Source organism: Crinia signifera, chromosome 19 (genome assembly GCF_055691185.1).
Source record: "Crinia signifera chromosome 19, ASM5569118v1, whole genome shotgun sequence".
Lineage (NCBI taxonomy): Eukaryota > Metazoa > Chordata > Amphibia > Anura > Myobatrachidae > Crinia > Crinia signifera.
This window is the reverse complement of record NC_139226.1, coordinates 54,997,100-55,017,173: the sequence shown is the minus strand read 5'-3', so window position 1 is coordinate 55,017,173 and position 20,074 is coordinate 54,997,100. Positions and strand designations below refer to the sequence as shown.

General features: G+C 44.5%; 1 protein-coding gene and 1 long non-coding RNA gene across 3 annotated transcripts in view; one reads left to right on the top strand and one right to left on the bottom strand.

Annotated features, from left to right (window-relative positions):
* Window positions 1-10,597, bottom strand: part of LOC146042560 (uncharacterized) — a 35,949-nt gene extending 25,352 nt beyond the window's left edge. Inside the window, exons 1-2 of one of the 2 annotated variants that reach the window (XR_014463918.1) lie at window positions 10,489-10,571; window positions 4,392-4,578 (exon numbers count right to left, since the gene is read on the bottom strand). This is a non-coding gene — a long non-coding RNA (uncharacterized LOC146042560). Of the gene's footprint in view, window positions 1-4,391; window positions 4,579-10,488 lie in introns of both variants that reach the window. The other variant, XR_014463917.1, reaches the window with a different exon arrangement.
* A 47-nt stretch (window positions 10,598-10,644) lies between these two features.
* Window positions 10,645-20,074, top strand: part of KDELR1 (KDEL endoplasmic reticulum protein retention receptor 1) — a 46,620-nt gene continuing 37,190 nt past the window's right edge. Inside the window, exon 1 of the mRNA XM_083162611.1 lies at window positions 10,645-10,915. Coding sequence (XP_083018737.1) covers window positions 10,825-10,915 — 91 coding nt within the window. The 5' untranslated portion in view covers window positions 10,645-10,824. The remainder of the gene's footprint in view (window positions 10,916-20,074) is intronic.

The window sequence follows — 20,074 nt, the reverse complement described above, 5'->3', positions numbered from 1 at the left end:
AGTGACATTTGTTGCCATAAGATTTATTTCTAGTTGTCCGATCCTCTTCACTATCTGCTGGAAAATGTCCAAATTCAGCTCCGATTCCCCAGCAAGGACCTGGTTCCTGCTGATATAGGCCCTCTTTGTGGTTTGCTCAGTAAGCACCAGGAACGTCATCTGCCGCACCTCTGAACGGGCACCCTCCGCCATCGCCGATTCCCCTCGTTAACATACTAGGGGATGTGTAACAAAGACACATTCGCTCGCATGTCTACGTGGCAGGAGAAATTATTCAATGGTTGTGGACCCGCCCGCATACCCATGGGAATGCCCAGTGTTTACATGGGGATGCCCATCAAACACTGTGCCTTCCCATGGGTGAGCCCCATACCTACTGCCGTCCAACCCCGTCCCAACCCTAGCAAATGGCTCGGCAAAGCCGTTCGCAAAGGGGAGCTGCACATGCGCATAACATACCATTCACATGTGCAGTCTCCAAAACATTGGGACGGGGCCGACCATGCAGTATTGCGATATGATTAGAATGACCCCCATAGTCCGCCAATATGTTGTCCTTGTCTAGTACATGTAGAGCTGTAAGGGATTTTAGGTATTTCTCTGCCCAGTCCCTAATACAGTATGTGCCACTTCGATTAATATGGCTTGGCTCATTGTGCCACGTTGGCGATTTAAATAAGCCCCTACTGCTGAGTTGTCTGAGAACACCCGTAAATTACTTTATTTTGTCTTGAAAACAGTCACTCACCATCCATACTGCTCTCATTTCTCCCTGCTTTAAAGAAAATCCCCTTTCCTGAAGGGACCACATCCCTTGATGACTTTGTTATAGCAAGTGTGCTCCCAATCGGGACTGCTCTCCTGGTGTATTTCAGCATGTCCCACTGCAAGACCCGCATTCTCTTTCTTGTCCAGGGAACTACTTCTATGTCGATGACATCACTCCCAGAAGTTTTAGAGCCAGGTGCAATTGTATAATTTTTGTTTTTTAAACCAGAGAAGCCAACAACTGGAATTATTATTCTGCATCTTTCTTCCAAGAGTATTATCATACAATCTATTAAGTTTATGTGTACACCTAGGAACTTAAGTCTTTGATCATACACCCAGGGTGTCGTTCAAGGCTTTCATCCCCAACTCTTCTGGTTTTCCTGCAATCTTAAAATAGGGATATGAAAATATGCATCTTTCAAGTCTATCGGGGCCAGGAAACCCCTTTCCTTAAGCCCGTAAACATTTTCTTTAAAGTTTCCATATGAACCTTTCTTTTTACTATGACCTTGTTCAAATATCTGTGATCCAAAATTGTTCTGAATCCTCCTGAAGACTCCTCAACTAGAAACAGGTGGGAATAAAGCCCCTATGTTCTTTCTGCTAAAAGAACTGTTTCCACTGCTCCAGAGCTGATTGAGTTTTCCAAGCTCTCGTCCAAAGCGATCATTTCCAGTCTCATAATTGGCATTTTTGGGTCCAGAAAATTGTCTGCTTTTGGCTTTTTCATAATTTCTAAGTACCCTTTGGAAATTAGGGCCCTGATTCTGGTCCACACATAAAAAGCTGCAACATTTGCAGCTTTGCGTGTGGTTTAAACACTGCCCACACGAACGCCACCCTCCTCGCACACCAAGCTCCTCCCTTGCGTGCGGGGAGGAAATCATTCAATGTTCGCCAACCATCAAAATATTTCTACAGTGCTCTCAGATGTAAGACATCTCTCTGGTGTCTTACATCTGCTGGTGCCCTGTGCGGGAAGCTAACATCCGCTGCCGTTAGCTGCGCACCCCCTGCACCCGCCTCACAGGCGCATTTACATCATCACAGTCATCCTCTGTATCAACTTATTTCTGAATAATTTCAGAATAATAAGGACAATAAGGATCCTTCATATAGAAGTGTCACAAGCCTGTTCTTAGAATGGGTATCTGCCATCTTCAAACGTAGTCACAGAGCTCTTCTTGCCTTGACACCCAGGGCAGAATGTAATGCCGCCCAAGACGTTTTTTAAAGGGGTAATCACTTACAAGGCATAGTAATGGAAATGTCCAAATTTGCCTGGCATCCCGCACTGCAGCTTTACATTTTGCCCCTGATGTTTTTACATCCAGCAAATATATAATTTATAGCTCCCTGAATGATAGCCAAATTCTTTATCATACAATCTCTTGTATACTTTCTCTTGCCAATCATTTTGCAGAACTGAACTCCAGAGTCTCGGTGCTCTGGAAACTGATGCTATAGCACAGTGGTGGCCAACCCGTGGCTCTTGAGCCTCATGCGGCTCTCCCCCTTGTAAAGTGCGGCTCCTGCTGCCCACCGTCCGTCCCAGTCCCCCCTGCTGCCGGTTCCCTGAATCCCTTCTCCTTCTGAGGGGAGGAGAGTGCGCATCGCGCATCTCTCCTACCCCTTACTGTGAATCCTTGTGACTGGGCTGTCTGCCAATCAGAGCTTGCGGGCCAGCAGCCAATCAGGAGCCGGCCAGCGAGCTTTGATTGGTGGACGGCCCAGTCACAGGGAATTGAGGGGGAAGGAGACGCGCGGTGTGCTATGCTCTCCTCCCATCGGTGACATGACAGGAGGACTGCAGGGGGACACCAGACTGTCCTCTTCCCGCCCGGCGGCAGCAGCAACAATGGTGAGTGCTGCTGCTGGGAAATTTGCACTGTGGGGGCATAGCAGCTTTGTGGCACTGTGGGGGCATAGCAGCTTTGTGGCACCGTGTGGGGGCATACCTGGCACCGTGGGGGCATATGTGTATCTGGCACTATTGGGGGCATATTTGTATCACAACCACCCAAGGGGTCAAAATAGACTACACCCCTTTTTTTGGCGCGCGCATGATGTCGGCTCTTTAGCTTGACTACCGATATTTTTCGGCTCTTTACCTCTGACCGGTTGGCCACCCCTGCTATAGCAACACCTGATTTAAGCAATAGAGTAGCAGATATACAGAAGCAGAGCCTCTCAGCCAGCACCGGGGATCGGCAGAATGCCTCCGCTGGGGAGCACCGGCGGAGAGGCACTCCATCTCACTGGGATACGCTTCCCAGTTTTCAGGCAGTGGCGGATGCGAACCCTGCCCACTTCAGGGAGACGGGCAGGGTTGGGGGGGTAGCGGGGATGCGTCGGAGACCGGCAGACAGTGACGCGGAGGCAACAGGGACCAACGGGGAGCTCCGTCAGAAGGGGACACGCGAGTGTCTCGTGCACGCGCGTCCCCTTCTGGCGGCTGGCGATCCTACCGCCAGACCCCCGCTAAATGAGAGCGGCTCCATCTGTATGTATTTTTTTATAGCAACTTTTACTGTATTTTCTTATCCATAGAATCTTTTAAAACCGCCCCATCTTCCACCAGCATAGTAGTTTTAGTTGTCACTTCTACTAGTGCAGCATCTACTCTAGGAATGCGGCACCAATCAACAAACTCTTCATCATCATCATCATCAATAGGGTACATATGGTTAACCGCCACAAGATTACCCAGACGTTTATCCAAGTTTTGCCATTCCTTACGTAAAATGTCTTTTATGACTTTATACACTGGAAAGAACCTTTTTTTTTTTTTTTTTTTTTAGATCTGTCCTCAAATAGCAAATCTTCTTTTTGCTGTACATAATCCATGGATCTGTAAATATTCTTCAGGATAAAATCCAAGATAAAAACTACCGGATACAGAATCCCATAATCACGTTTCAAGCAGGTCTGAGACCTAGATCTTTTCAATCCTGCATAATTCCTCCTTAGACACAAGATTGTTCATCCATTCCATCAATTCTAACAGCTTATTGGATGTATTAGACACAGGTACAGACTCCTTAACACAGTCACTGCACCGACTCTCATCCTGCTCTCCAGTAAAATCTGCAGGGCAAATCCTTTCTCCTGCAAGTTTTCTTCCTAGCTCCAGTTGCAGACATACTGCAATGACAATATTGGAGCTAATTAACACCCTGTGGGCCTGATTCAGACTAATGATTTTTCCCCTTCAGTAAAAAAAGTAATTTTATTTCCGCCGCTGATCGCCAAAAAGGAGGCGGTCGCTGATGTCATGTGATATCAGCTGCCCGCACCAAGCCTCCAGCCCCCTGCCCGCACCGACCTCCAGCCCCCTGCCCGTACCGACCTCCAGCCCCCTGCCCGCACCGACCTCCAGCCCCCTGCCCGTACCGACCTCCAGCCCCCTGCCCGCACCGACCTCCAGCCCCCTACCTGCCCCTCTGTAGTGAACGGCTCGGTCAGTGTGAAACTCACCAAAGCCGTTCTCTCCCGGGTTTGCACATGCGCATAAAGTCGCATGCGCAAACATTGGGGAAGGGGCAAAATTCAGCCTGCTACGAATTTGAATTCTATCTACTAAGAGTAGATAGAATAACCATCCCTCTATGAGGACTTACCTTGGCTGGACAGTAAAGGGCTATTGAGGAGAAGCCTCGTCCATCCTGCATATGTGGCTGCAAATAACCGCTGCTCCACGAGGTCTGGTGTGCAGGCGCACCAAGCGACCATGCTCTCCCTGGCTCCTAGCACCCACCACAACCCCTCAGGAGGCAGTTATTTAGGTGAAGAAAATGAGGTAAGCACCTGAAAAAAAAATATATATATATATAAAGATTTGTAGAGCAGCACTCCCACTACCTTGAGTATCTGGCTCCGGTGCCCTCCTGAGGTACACTAAGTACAAAGGCAAGTACGGCGGCACCCGGAGGCTGACAAAAGAGACAGAAGCTGCAGAGTAGCGTGATCGAACGTTTTCGATGTTTATTACATCGTCATCAGGATGATACAAGTGAAAAGAAAGCATACCTTTATGCATTAGCCACACCATGTGAAGGCACCCGTTCCCTTCCAGTGCGGGTGATGCGCCCATGGATGACGTCATCATCTCGTCACTGGTTGTCGGGGTAACCAACAAATAAAAATATATCAAATGACAGTGAGTGTAATGTACACAGTGTACAATGAATAACAATGGAGACATAATGGATACAAAAAATAGATACATCATAAATGCTAAATATATACACAAAATATTTACAAAATATTTACAAAAGGATTGCGGTAATCCAAACAGCACCCAGCACATCAGAATCAAATAGCAAATGGATAATCATGAGGACAATTGTCCCGTGCATGGTCTGTCAAGTGGGGTGACTGGGTGTAAAAGCGGACGCTGGCGCAACGGATGTGTCAACACGTCATATCGACTATCTGGTCTTGTGTCAGTCCGCTCTATAAAAAGCAATGTAGCCCGGCAGATTCATTAAGTCCCCTAGGTGCTAGGGTGTTGAGTTTGTTAATCCAGCGTGCTTCACGCTGTAAGAGTTTCAGCGACCGGTCGCCTCCTCGGAGCCTCTGTGGTTCATGGTCAATTATGGTATATTTTAATTGTGCAAACAACTATGGCCAGTAGTGGGTACTGACCCTGAGTTACAACTTCTTGACACCAGACTCATGCCCTGTTACAGCAGGGGCAAAAACATCCGAGATTGGGTGGTTAAAACGGACATCAGTGGATTAGACAAAAAACAGTACAAGGTAACTTTCTGCAACAACTCTGATGGAATATTGTACATTGTAATAATTACATCAAATTATAAATTGTGTTATCGCCACAATTTTTTTTCTCATTTTTAATATGATATAACGTTAACTATAGCCTTAAATACTCTGTAACAGTTTTTTTTTAAGTATTTTAGACTATTGGATTGTCTCAATTAACACAGGTGCTAATTGGTTGCCTCATCAACAGAGTAAAAATACCTTCTATTGCCAGAGTCATACTTTCCTTTGACAAAGCTGCATACATGGGATTCAGTGAAATGTGTTATTACCCAGGCCATCACTACCATCCTTGCTGACTGCATCCAGTGTCTGAACCAGCCTCCAAGACCTGTTCCAGTTTCCAGTCCCCTTCAGGAAACATTGGGGTTATTCAAGTCCATTCGGTCTTCTGTGCATTCGCACGGAGGACCGATGTTGCGCGCCTGCGCATGCGTGTTTTGCGTATATGCAGACGTAGGGTGCGTGCACCCACAGCAAACTTTCGGTTCGCCGGGTGCACACACCCATGACTGCCCCATTACCATATGGGAACGCCCAGCGTTCCATGGGCGGCCCCATGAGTACGCTGGGCGTTCTCATGGTAATGAGGCAGTGACGTGGGAGCGGGGGGCTGGCATCACTGGATGTCAGCTGCCCGCCCATATCTGTGCCAGGGTGCACACATATGGAAGTGACTTGAAAGTCAATTTTATATGCGTGTCCCCGACCATCGAAAGATGTGGGAGGTTACCCGAGGCATACGAATGGATGTTTATGCTAAACACCCATTTGCAGCCTGTGCGGGCGAACCTGCGCTGTGAGTGGGGGAGGGCGGTGGGTGTTCATTCGCTGGGAGGGGTTTTGTGGACTCGCAAGGCTATGAATCAATCAGAAAAACCCCCAGTACCCGGACCAACATCGTACACTAGTGAGGACTTTGCCGGTTCTTTCTTTACCTCCAATGGATGGACATTCACTACTATCCAGCTAGTAATGCTATGAACCATGAGCTAGTGGTTCCCATCCTCTCCATCCTCCAGCGGTGATCCAGTAAATATACCACATCTGTGACCTTTCATCAATATTCCCCAGGTCAGGGGCATCATAGAAAGACACTGTACTCACTAATTGCTCTGCCAAAGAAATGGAAGTTATTTATTATACCTATTCATGTAATTGCTGCAATTGATGGCACCTTTCAGTGGCGTAACTATAGAGGGTGCAGGGGATGCAGCTGCTATGGGGCCCGAGGGCTTGGGGGGCCCGAGGACCAGCAGGCAGTCCCCTGCATCCTCTATAGTTACAGCACTGGCTGCTACCTTTTGAATATTTTTTTTAATAAAGTAGTGCGGTGCTGTGCTGAGTTAAGGACTCGGCACTTCCTGGCTTGGAATTCATTGAGGACGGGTGCTGTGCTGCTGGGGTCCTAATAGGGCAGGCTGCTTCTAGCGCCAGACTAGAGGGCGCTGCGCCTGCCCCATCCATTTGCCAGGCGCTCGCTGAGATTGTTACAAGCGGGCGCCCGGCGGCTCCTGAAGGGACATCTGAGTGAGAGCGGAGAAATGCTCTCACAGACACCACTACACACCGCAGCAGCACAGCGGAGAGTAGGGCAGGCAGCTGTTCATCCGGACTGTGCTCACACCTGGGCCAGTGCAGTCCACACTATCTGAGATCAGGTAACAAGGGGTGAGGGAAAGGGGAGATTACATGATCAATTTAAAAAAAACTTTGTGCCTGCATCCCATTTCACCTAAATATTCCTACTACCCCTGTGACAGCCTGCCCCTCTCCCCCACCTGCGCCTGCCTATCCACCCCTCCCCCCACCCTGTGACAGCCTGTCCCCCTCTCCAAGCAGCACGTACCTGCTGCCCCCCCCCCCCCCCAGGAAGTGATAGCCTGCACCCCCACTCTTGTGTGTGTGTGTGTGTGTGTGTGTGCCTGTGACCCCCTTTCCCTGCAAGTGACAGCCTGCCCTTACTTCTCTCAATCTGACACACCATCTTCTTAATTCCTTCTCTCGCCTCTTTAAACCCCCCTTTATTCCCCCCTCTTAGTCCCTGACACCCTGTCTGGGGGGGGGGGCCCATAGCAAAATCTTGCTATGGGGCCCATAAAGTTCTAGTTACGCCTCTGGCACCTTTTACTAATATGTTTTTTACATGGTTTATATAAGGGTTGCCTACCCTCCTGGAATGGCCGGGAGGGTCCCGAAAATCGGGTCACCCTCCCGGCCCGCCGGAAAGGTGGCCAACCCTCCCGGGCTTCTCCCGGAGAGGAGCTTTTAAAAGTCGGCAACCCTGGTTTATATATATATATATATATATATATATATAATCAGGAAAGAACGGGCACTCAGGGTCTTGTAGATGGTGAAACAAAGGACTGTTGTGCCGGACCCTACTCTGTGTATATATATATATATATATATATACATTTTATTGTGAATTCAATCCAATCTATTACTATATAGCGCTGCTCACCTTTCTTTGGTTATACATTCCCCCTTAGGGGTGACTATGCATTTCAGCAGCAGCAGCTTAGTGGAACCCTCACACAGGCACCTGCCCCACCAGGCCTGTTGGCCAACCCTTTCCATTTGGGATCCATACAGGTATTTGAGGGCAGTGTAATGCTTAGCATTACTGCCTCACAGCACTGAGGTCACAGGTTCCATTCCCGCCATGGCCCTAACTGTGTGGAGTTTGTATATTTCCCCTTGTGATTGTGTGGGTTTCCTCTGGGTTTCCTCCCAAAACAAAAAAATATACTGGTAGATTAATTGCCTCCTAGCAAAATTAACCCTAGAATGCCTGTGTGTACATGTGGTAGGGAATATAGATTGTAAGCTCCACTGGGACAGGGACTGATGTGAATGTTCAACTATACTCTGTAAAGCGCTGCGTAATATGGGGGATGTGACTGGTGGCGGGGAAGGAGGGATCAGGGGTTCCTGCTGCAGTCCCTCCTGATACATTCAGGTGATAATTAATATTTGCAGCTAATGTTTTCACTGATTTAGCCACAAATGTGAAATGACAAATGGGCCCCAGAAACATATATACTAACTAGTAAGCCTGCTCGAAGAAAAAGCTTCAAAAGCTAGTCTGCTACCTTCCGTATTTGTGCATGTGTGAGAAAGAGATGTAGTTCCAGTCTTTGCCAGCAGATTGCAGTTTTTTGGAGACTTATGGACACTAGGAATTAGGGATGGCCATCGTTGCCTTTGCCATCGATGGTTGCCATCGAAGGCAAAAGTGCAACTACCCATCGATAGTGTATAACCATTCTATCGATAACCATCGATGTTTTGCATATTGATGGTCATCCATTTTCTCTGATTGAGTGGCCTGTGGGCCAATCAAAATGTGGTGGGCGGCGCTTCGCGTGTTTCGGGGACGGAGCTATGCTCCGCGTCCCGGCACTGTAGGGAAAAAGCAAAAACGAACTATTTTAAGCTTTACATCGATGGTGGGAAACCATCTGGTTCTCCCCTATCGATGGCAAAACTATTCGACATCGGGCATAAACCATCGATGATTTCTAATCATCGATGGTCGATGGCCATCCCTACTAGGGATGGCCATCGGTGCAGTGGCCATCTATGCTTGCCATCAATGGCGATTCTGCAACCAGCCATCGATCATCATAAACTATGTGATGGATAACCAGCGACAGTTTTAGCTATCGATTGTTATCCATTATCTTTGACTGAATCAGAATGTGGAGGCAGGGCTTCTGGGTGCCGAGGTGGAGCTATGCTCTGTGTTCCGACACAATACACATTGAAAAAAGAAACATCGGTTCGGGTATGGGTGAAAACCGGACCAGGACAAAACCCCCGGACCGCCGGACCAGACAACAAACACTGCATTTTGGAGCTTGTAGCCTCCGGTCCGGGGGGTGTCCTGTCCGGGGGGCTGCCTGTCACACCTGTCACCAAGTAGAGGAGGAGGGGTAGAATAAAGCCTCCCTGTATGGTCCGGGCAAGTAGCAAAAAACGGACGGTCCGGACCACACGGGGAGGCTGTAATCTCCCCTCCACCATGTCCCTGGTGATAGCTATAACAAGGACCCCCCCCAGACAAGGGAATCGGTACATCTGTCAGACCACACTTAGGTCTACAGTCATTAGGTCGACCCCACTAGGTCGACTGGCAGGAAGGTCGACCTGACTTAAGGTCGACATGGGCCAAGGTCGACATGACTTAAGGTCGAATTTGCATGAAGGTCGACTGGTCATAAGGTCGACATGGGTTTTCACTGTTTTTTGACCCGAATGTCGACACAATCGACATGGACACAGTTGGCAATGAGAATCGGACCCTCGCATCGCTCGCTTCGCTCGCATCGCTTCGCTCGCCACAGCTTTAATAACCTCCTCCACGCCCTAGTGGATGGTAGGGCATGAAATACCGCCTGTCGGCACATGTCTGCTCAAAAAACAGTGAAAAACCCATGTCGACCTTCCTCAAGTTGACCTTTATGCAAAGTCGACCTTAAGTCATGTCAACCTTGGCCCATGTCGACCTTAAGTCAGGTCGACCTTCCTGCTAGTCGACCTAGTGGGGTCGACCTAATGACTGTAGACCTAAGTTCATTCTAATAGATGACCGCTTCCCCGGACAAGACACCCCCCGGACCGGACCCTACAAGCTCCGGACTGCAGATTTTGATGTCCTGTCCGGCGGTCCGGAGTGTAGTCCGGGTCCGGTTTTTACATAATCCCCATCGGTTCTCCTTTTCCATCAATGTAGGGAAAACATCTGGCAAAAGTATTTAACATCGGCCATAAACCATCGATGGTCGATGGCCATCACTAAATATAGATGATCTTACCCAGTGTGTAACATCCATAACCACATTATAACTACTGTATATGTTTTTAATGACAGTATGCAGGAGGTTTGGGGTTCTTATTTACCATACAGTGAGTATACCCTCTTACATGCAGTGCAGTGTTCCTGTGTATATGCAGCTTCCAGGTTACTGGCGGAATGCAGCAGAGAGAGCAGACTGTCACCATCCCCGTGCATGATGTGTGTGACTGGGACACGCTGGGACCTGGCGCGCAGCCGCACACACACATGGCTCTTGGTTCCTGTAGGGGCAGTAGCAGCCGGGCTCAGCAGCGCAACAGTCTCCCCTCCCTCCGGATTCCGGAATCCACCCTCCTCCCCCCGCACCTCGGGCCTAGCTCACAGCACTGTGGCCCCGGCTACTTCCTACAGGGAAATCCCAGACTAATATCACACATAGTGAAAGCACTAGCGCCTCTCTCAGCATGAACATCTTCAGGTTCCTGGGAGACATCTCCCATCTGTTCGCAATCAACATTCTGCTGCTGAAGATCTGGAAAACCAGGTCCTGTGCCGGTAAGACCCGGGCGGGGGGCCAAAGTAGCAATCAATCCATCATGTGGGAGGGGGGGCGCTCTGCTAGTAGACCGGTACAGTGCAGTGACTGCAGCGCCCTGGACAGTGGGACTGCCCCTATATAGAAGGGCACCTAACACATACTGTATGGCTATTTCCCCTGCTTGTGTGAATTATACATCATTGTTCTGCTGCTGCTGCTGCTAATAAAAGTATCAGGAACACTGATTTGTATAGAAGTACTATAGGCCAGGCAGGTTTCTTTTTATTTGTGCAATAATAGGTTTTGGCATATTTTGTTGCACTGAGATTTCATTAATAGATTGGGGGTTGACTGGCCTATGCTGCACGGTGACGTGGAAGGTCCTGTATATGACGGACAATGGGGAGGCTTATATACAGTGTATGTACTGGCTCTCTGGGGTAACCCCCAGTGTGCCAAAATCAAACACACCCTTTGTGGTTGCCAGGAGTAACAGATAATTGCACTAATATATATATATATATATATATATATATATATATATATATATATATATATATATATACAAAACAGGAACAGAGTGCGCTAGAAGGTGAAAGTACACAACTTTTTTTTACACAATCGAAAATTTAATAAAAGCCAACAACACGGCTCATAAAAAGTACAGTGATATTATAATCATATAAATGAATCAATTTGACAACATCTGTGATAATTCAGTATAACGACAGGCCCAACGCGTTTCGTCAACCACGTGACTTCATCAGGGGCATTAGACGACTTGATTTATCAAAGCTGCAGTTGCTCTAAAAATAACAATACAATATATCAGAAAAAAACAGGAGGAAACATGTAAAGCTCATTTAAGCTAAAAAAGGAATTCAGAAGGAGGAGGAGGACAATAAAGACGAAAAAAGATAATGAGGACGGAAAAAAATTGAACAACACTGCAGAGTATCATTTGCAGAATACATATGCAAAAACCATTATCAACGTTTGCCATATCTAATTGACACTGTATAGATTTTCCTAAAAAAAGCAATTGATTGCTTCAGTACAAATAATAATAATAAATAGACCAGTACAAATGCATCAGGTCTATGACCAACATTTAAATAATAAATACAAAAATGACTAAAAACATACATAAAAAATTACTTAAAAATACATACATACAGAGAGAATGCATAAAAAAACAATACCTTCTTGCAGTGTCTCAAATTGACTGAGCATAAACACATTAAGTGGGTAATGATCTGGATGGGAAAATGTATACAATTGGCAAATTAGATTCTATTTCTCATCTCTACATTTGTAACCACCACCGGCACCTAAAGTGTGGATCACGTGTAAGGTGGACTGGGGTAGAACTTACATTACACCTACTGACAGAGCTCTTGTCAGTTTTTACTGGTACAAATCTCAACAGATCCCACTCTATTACAGATGTCAGCAATACAATTCATCCAAGAATCCACTTAGAAAAGCAAGAGATAAATGTCCAATCAAAAATTACATACAGAAAAAACTATATGGGACAATGATTACTAGTAGGAGCCTATATGAAAAAAGCCAATACTCACATAAACCTGGGTAACTGGACGCTTGTCACACTGTATCCAAACAGCCAAGTGAATCCCTGTACTAGAACAACAAAAGAACGTAGGGCGCTTGGGTACGACAAGGAATATACAATTTATTAAAAAACATAAACCATATTACAATTAAAACCAAGGTGTCACTAAGGTGCTATAGAAATAAGCATTAGACAATCTAACCCCTTATGGTAGAAAAAAGGGGGATTAATTTGGATGGTGAAAGTCCAATTAATTTCCAAGGTACAATATCCTTTAGAAACAGGGTAGTTCACATGGGTGATTCACCGCGTTGGGCAAATTAGTGTGCACACTTTTTGTTTTTTGCAGCACAGGTATCCTGCTCATAGGGGTAGTAGCAGTCACAGTTTGAGCACAGGACTTCTGTCACACAGAATGCAGTGACAGTGTCCGTCCTGTACTTTTAAAACAGATCTTACCGCTCTGTAGCGTTGGCTGGTATCGGCAATGATGAATTAGTGCAACTGCACTGTAGCGCCTGCCTGCTTGTGCCTCTCGGCTGGCTCAGCTGTTAGGTGAGAGCGCACAGCCGGTTGTTTGCATTTGGCCGGTGCCGTCTCCTTGCCGCAGTAGATGTTACCTCCGGGTTACGCTCTGCCACAGCGAATCTCTTGGAGTCAGGGGTCGGCGGCTGGAAACGGAGGTTTCTCCGGTTATGTAAGGCAGCAGTGGGCAGGTACCTTCAGCAGGGGATCTGGATACTCTGTAGGACGCGTTTCGCCGCGCACTGGGCGGCTTTATCAACCAAGTATCTTGTACTTGGTTGATAAAGCCGCCCAAGAGATTCGCTGTGGCAGAGCGTAACCCGGAGGTAACATCTACTGCGGCAAGGAGACGGCACCGGCCAAATGCAAACAACCGGCTGTGCGCTCTCACCTAACAGCTGAGCCAGCCGAGAGGCACAAGCAGGCAGGCGCTACAGTGCAGTTGCACTAATTCATCATTGCCGATACCAGCCAACGCTACAGAGCGGTAAGATCTGTTTTAAAAGTACAGGACGGACACTGTCACTGCATTCTGTGTGACAGAAGTCCTGTGCTCAAACTGTGACTGCTACTACCCCTATGAGCAGGATACCTGTGCTGCAAAAAACAAAAAGTGTGCACACTAATTTGCCCAACGCGGTGAATCACCCATGTGAACTACCCTGTTTCTAAAGGATATTGTACCTTGGAAATTAATTGGACTTTCACCATCCAAATTAATCCCCCTTTTTTCTACCATAAGGGGTTAGATTGTCTAATGCTTATTTCTATAGCACCTTAGTGACACCTTGGTTTTAATTGTAATATTGTATGTATTGTTGTGGTTTATGTTTTTTAATAAATTGTATATTCCTTGTCGTACCCAAGCGCCCTACGTTCTTTTGTTGTTCTTGTATATTTTAGAGGCTAGCAATCCTCTAACGTGGTGGCTGCAGGGGGACAAGTTACACCCCCTTTGTCCCGAGCGCCAAAGACTACTCCCTGGGTTCTAGTACGTGAATCCCTGTACTAACAGGAAGCTATATATAGGCCTAAGCCTATGACATCACTTCCTTTCAATTATGAAAAGTGAAAAAGCTAATTTAGGGTTTTATGGGCTCTGGACAAGCGGGCCTGATCTCTGATCACCACGCTAGTGGACTATCTTAAGTTCCGCTATTACATAGTACCCGAAAAATACTTTATTTTAGACAGGAACGCACGGCGCTCCCGCCGTGCGTTCCAAACAGGCGCCATTTTGGATCGGGGTGGAACGCATAAGCGTCTCCCCGTCGCTCGTGGATGGCATCACTGCGCCCTCTGAGGGCTGTAATAGACGGCGCGTACGCCGAGCGTTATAAGCCGACGTCTACCACAGTAGGTGGAACGCATATGCGTCCCCTATAACGTCATGTAGACATAACAAGCGGTTCAGATCGCCGCCATCTTAAGTATGGTAACCAGGAAGCTCCCACAGTATAACCACCAACGGCTTCAATATGGGCAAAGAAACCCATCCAAAAGCAATAGTCACATTAACCCTTCCTTTTAAGGGGGAAATATACAATTTTAAAGGGGTGCTAACAAATATGAAAAAAAGGTATAGCAGTGCATGATCCCCTATACATATACTTATATTAATTACCGTGTATTTATATTAATCATAACATTATATAGAACACCTCATGGATAAAGTGATATAGATTATCTATTTTAAACTAAATGTGTATAACTCAATATATTATTTTTAATTTTAATTTTATGATGACCTATCAAAATGATATATTATTGGTGTTAACCATCCTAGAGTGTATAAAAAATACTCAGTGCCCTAATAAACACTAAACCTATAAATAAATTTATAATAAAAAATATATTTAATAATAAATAAAGATATAAATTAACTAATCTAACCTCATTTAATCCAATTAAATAATATAATACCCCTAAAGAAGTGGGCAGTGACCTGATTACACTCAGGAGTGGGGAGGACAACGTAGAAAGTCCCTATTAACACTCATAGCAAAAAAGTGGACTCTAGTAGTTATTATACTCCTACCAGTACATCATTGTTCCATTTCCATCGAAATTTGCTCTGTATATAAACAACCTATTTAATTCAAAAAGGTATGTATATAAAAAAACCCAAAAAAGTATATAAAGAATAGAGGATGATAAGGAGACAGGGGACCAAGGACCACAGACGAAAGAAATGAAAATTATAAGAAGGCCACTATATCTATGCCCTCGTTCAGTCCTTTCGGGGTTAAGGAATTTAAAGAGTAAATCCAAAAACTTTCCTTTTTGATCAGTTCACGGCCTCTGTCCCCACCTCTAGGATTTGATGGGACATGTTCTAAAATGGTGAATTTAAAATTCTCTCTTGTAACCAAAGAATTGTGTTTCTCCAGGTAATGCCTGGGCAAGCTGTGTACTTTAACTCTGTTCTTGATGTTACGCATGTGTTCCTGTATTCTCAACTTGACCTGTCTTATGGTCTTCCCGATATAAATCAGATTACAGCTACAGGTGATTTTATAAATGACAAAATCAGAGTTGCAGGTCACTGCGTCTTTAATTTTATACTCTCTGCCATTTTCCATGATGTGGTGGAAAGGGGCTTTCTCCAAATGGGGGCAACAAATACATTTATTGCAAGGCAACACTCCTGGTTTTTTGTTTAGAAACTGAACCACTTTTGGAGTTGTGGTAGTTAGTGGTTTCATTCGACTTGGAGCCAAAATTGATTTAAGGTTTTTAGCCCGTCGGTAAACCATATTGGGCCTTGGGGGCAAGTGTGGACCAAGTACTGGATCTCGTAGAAGAATAGACCAGTGTTTCTCAAGTACTCTTTTGATTTGATAGTTCTCGCAATTGAATTGCGTCACAAAAGGTCTACTTGTAGGTTCTCTTTGAGGTTTGCTGATTTTAGATAACAACTCCTCCCTTTGATGAGTAAAGGCTTTACCTCTGGCCTCTTCTACAAACTCCACTTTATATCCCCTTTCCACAAAGCGGTCAAAGAGTAATTGTGATTGGGACCAGAACTCACTGTCATCATTACAGTTACGTCTGATCCTCAAAAACTGTGCGAATGGCACGCTGTTCTTCCAGGCAGGAAAATGGCAACTCGTTGCAGGAATGAAGCTATTGGCATCTACCGATTTAAAATATGTGCGGGTAGCAATTTCCTTACCGGGTACTCCTTCCAACTCCAAATCCAGATATTCGATCTTAGTGGGATTTGATTTATATGTAAATTTAAGGTTGAAGTCGTTATCATGTATGTGTGACATAAATTCTTCAATACTTGACTCATCCCCTTGCCAGATCAGTAAAAGATCGTCTATGTATCTTTTGTACATGATGATATTTGCTTCAAAACGTGATCCATAGACGAACTGTTCTTCCCAGGCACGCATATGGAGATTTGCATATGCCGGGGCAAACTTCGTCCCCATAGCTGTGCCTTGTTGTTGAATATAAAACTCATTGTTAAACTCAAAGAGATTATGGGTTAGGATGAACTTCATACTGTTGACGAGGAACGATATTTCAGAGTCAGTATTTTTCGGGTCACTTCTTAAGATTTTTTCAACTGACTCAACTCCTTTACTGTGGGGAATTGACGAATAGAGACCTTGCACGTCAATGGTGAGCCAACAATAGTCCATTGACCAAATTTTGCCTTTGAGCAACTGTAGAACCGAGGAACTATCTTTCAAATGAGAGATATTCTGCATGACATAAGGTTGCAGTTTTAGATCAAGGAAGTGAGAAAGGTTGGCGGTCAGGGAGTTTACCCCGGCTATTATGGGGCGTCCCGGAGGTCGATCCTTGTCCTTATGGACCTTCGGAATATGATAAAAAATTGGGAGTACTGGGAATTTTGTATTGATATAATCAAATTCCTCCTTACAAAGGACCCCATTTTGTAGGCCTGAAAAAAGGAGTAACTCTAACTCGCCTTGAAAAACCATGGACGGATTCTCGGGAATTTTTTTGTAGGTGGATTCATCGCTTAGAATTTTTTCAGCCTCAGTGAGGTAATCAGACCTATTCTGAAGTACGACGGCTCCACCCTTATCCGCACTCTTAATAATTGTGTTTTCATCACTTTTCAATGTTTTCAAAGCTCTATTCTCTTGAGGGTTTAGGTTTTTTGGTAGATATTTATTGGGTTTTATAGTCCTGAAATCTTCACTAACTGCTTCGTAGAAGATATTCAGGTGACTTCCTCTAGATTCCACCGGATAAAAATGTGAAACCGGGGCTACTAAGGGCTTAACGTCGGTGGTTTTGTCAGTTTTGATAACATTGGATTGGTTCTTTAAGAAGTGACGTTGAACTGTGAGGTTTCTGATGTATTTATTCAGGTCGATGAACAGATTGAAGTGATTGACATGGCCGTCTGGCGCAAACTTAAGACCTTTATTTAATAGCGTGTTCTCTTCAGTAGATAGTTCTTTCGTTGAGTTGTTAATAACTCCGGTCCTAGCGATGGTAAGGCTGGACCTCTTTTCTTCTTTTGGAGAGCCGCTTACCCCCTCTGCACCCTCTGGGTCTCCATTTAATCTGCGCTTCAGGCCATGTGGGGATTCCAGACGGGTATACAATTCTTCCCGCACAGTGCGATGTGGAGGGCCCGAATCTTGTTCTACGTCTAAAAAATGTTTTTGATTCCGGTGAGGAGAAGGGGATCTGAACCTATCATTTCGTTGTTGTTGGTAGGAATCTTGATAAGATGGTATTCTGTCCCTAAACCTTCTTCTTTGATGGTAATCATCCCTCTGATCGCGGTACTCATGTCTTCTGGGTCTTTCATTGTACCTTTCATTTGGTCTCCGACCTTGATAGTTATTCTGATAGTGGTTCAATGGTCGAGAGGTGTTATCTTCTCTATCCCAGAATGAGCCCCGTCTTGGTTTTTCCCAATTGGAGTTATTATTAGCTGGGCGAAATCTCCTAGATGGAATATCAGGGTTCCTATTCTCATTTGGCCAAATGTGAATATGGCCACTGATATAGTCCCTTTTGTCTCTTATAAACTTTTTTTGTTTCCGCAGGATGATTTCTTTTTCCAGGGTATCCAATTTAGACTGCAAATCTGAAATGTCCCTTTTAAATTCCTCACTTGAGTCGAATTTCACCAAGAGTCCTTCAATTCTACCCATCTCACTTTCCAGTGTCACTAATTCAGTTTTTCTTTCGTTAATTAGCGCTGTCATCAGTTTAGCCGAACACTCATCAAGAATGGCGTTCCAGATTTTGAGGAAGGCTGGATTGTCTATGCCATAAGTTGGCGTTTTCTGAAGGCGTAGACCTCTCGGGATCCTGTTCACCTCGAGGTACTTTTCCAGCGTGGCGATGTCATACCACCCTTTTAGTTCTTTAGTGGCTAATTTCTCTAGGGCATTAAGATGCCCAAAGTAGTCATCTCCATCGTCCTCCATATCCAACTCAAATTCCTCTTCATCAAAAATGCTCTTCACATTATAGCTCCTTTTGGTTCTATCTTTGAACAGTGGCATATTGCAGCGGCAGCGGTTTTTGAGTAGCTAACAGAAAATAGACACAAAAAAAGACAAAAGATACCCAAAAGTCCGCGCCCAATTCTAAAGATAGCAGCAACTCTGAGAGTCCCCTGTTAGCTGAGACCCAGAACAGATAGAAATACAAAACAGGAACAGAGTGCGCTAGAAGGTGAAAGTACACAACTTTTTTTTACACAATCAAAAATTTAATAAAAGCCAACAACACGGCTCATAAAAAGTACAGTGATATTATAATCATATAAATGAATCAATTTGACAACATCTGTGATAATTCAGTATAACGACAGGCCCAACGCGTTTCGTCAACCACGTGACTTCATCAGGGGCATTAGACGACTTGATTTATCAAAGCTGCAGTTGCTCTAAAAATAACAATACAATATATCAGAAAAAAACAGGAGGAAACATGTCATTTAAGCTAAAAAAGGAATTCAGAAGGAGGAGGAGGACAATGAAGACGAAAAAAGATAATGAGGACGGAAAAAAATTGAACAACACTGCAGAGTATCATTTGCAGAATACATATGCAAAAACCATTATCAACGTTTGCCATATCTAATTGACACTGTATAGATTTTCCTAAAAAAAGCAATTGATTGCTTCAGTACAAATAATAATAATAAATAGACCAGTACAAATGCATCAGGTCTATGACCAACATTTAAATAATAAATACAAAAATGACTAAAAACATACATAAAAAATTACTTAAAAATACATACATACAGAGAGAATGCATAAAAAAACAATACCTTCTTGCAGTGTCTCAAATTGACTGAGCATAAACACATTAAGTGGGTAATGATATTACACCTACTGACAATATCATTACCCACTTAATGTGTTTATGCTCAGTCAATTTGAGACACTGCAAGAAGGTATTGTTTTTTTATGCATTCTCTCTGTATGTATGTATTTTTAAGTAATTTTTTATGTATGTTTTTAGTCATTTTTGTATTTATTATTTAAATGTTGGTCATAGACCTGATGCATTTGTACTGGTCTATTTATTATTATTATTTGTACTGAAGCAATCAATTGCTTTTTTTAGGAAAATCTATACAGTGTCAATTAGATATGGCAAACGTTGATAATGGTTTTTGCATATGTATTCTGCAAATGATACTCTGCAGTGTTGTTCAATTTTTTTCCGTCCTCATTATCTTTTTTCGTCTTCATTGTCCTCCTCCTCCTTCTGAATTCCTTTTTTTAGCTTAAATGAGCTTTACATGTTTCCTCCTGTTTTTTTCTGATATATTGTATTGTTATTTTTAGAGCAACTGCAGCTTTGATAAATCAAGTCGTCTAATGCCCCTGATGAAGTCACGTGGTTGACGAAACGCGTTGGGCCTGTCGTTATACTGAATTATCACAGATGTTGTCAAATTGATTCATTTATATGATTATAATATCACTGTACTTTTTATGAGCCGTGTTGTTGGCTTTTATTAAATTTTTGATTGTGTAAAAAAAAGTTGTGTACTTTCACCTTCTAGCGCACTCTGTTCCTGTTTTGTATTTCTATCTGTTCTGGGTCTCAG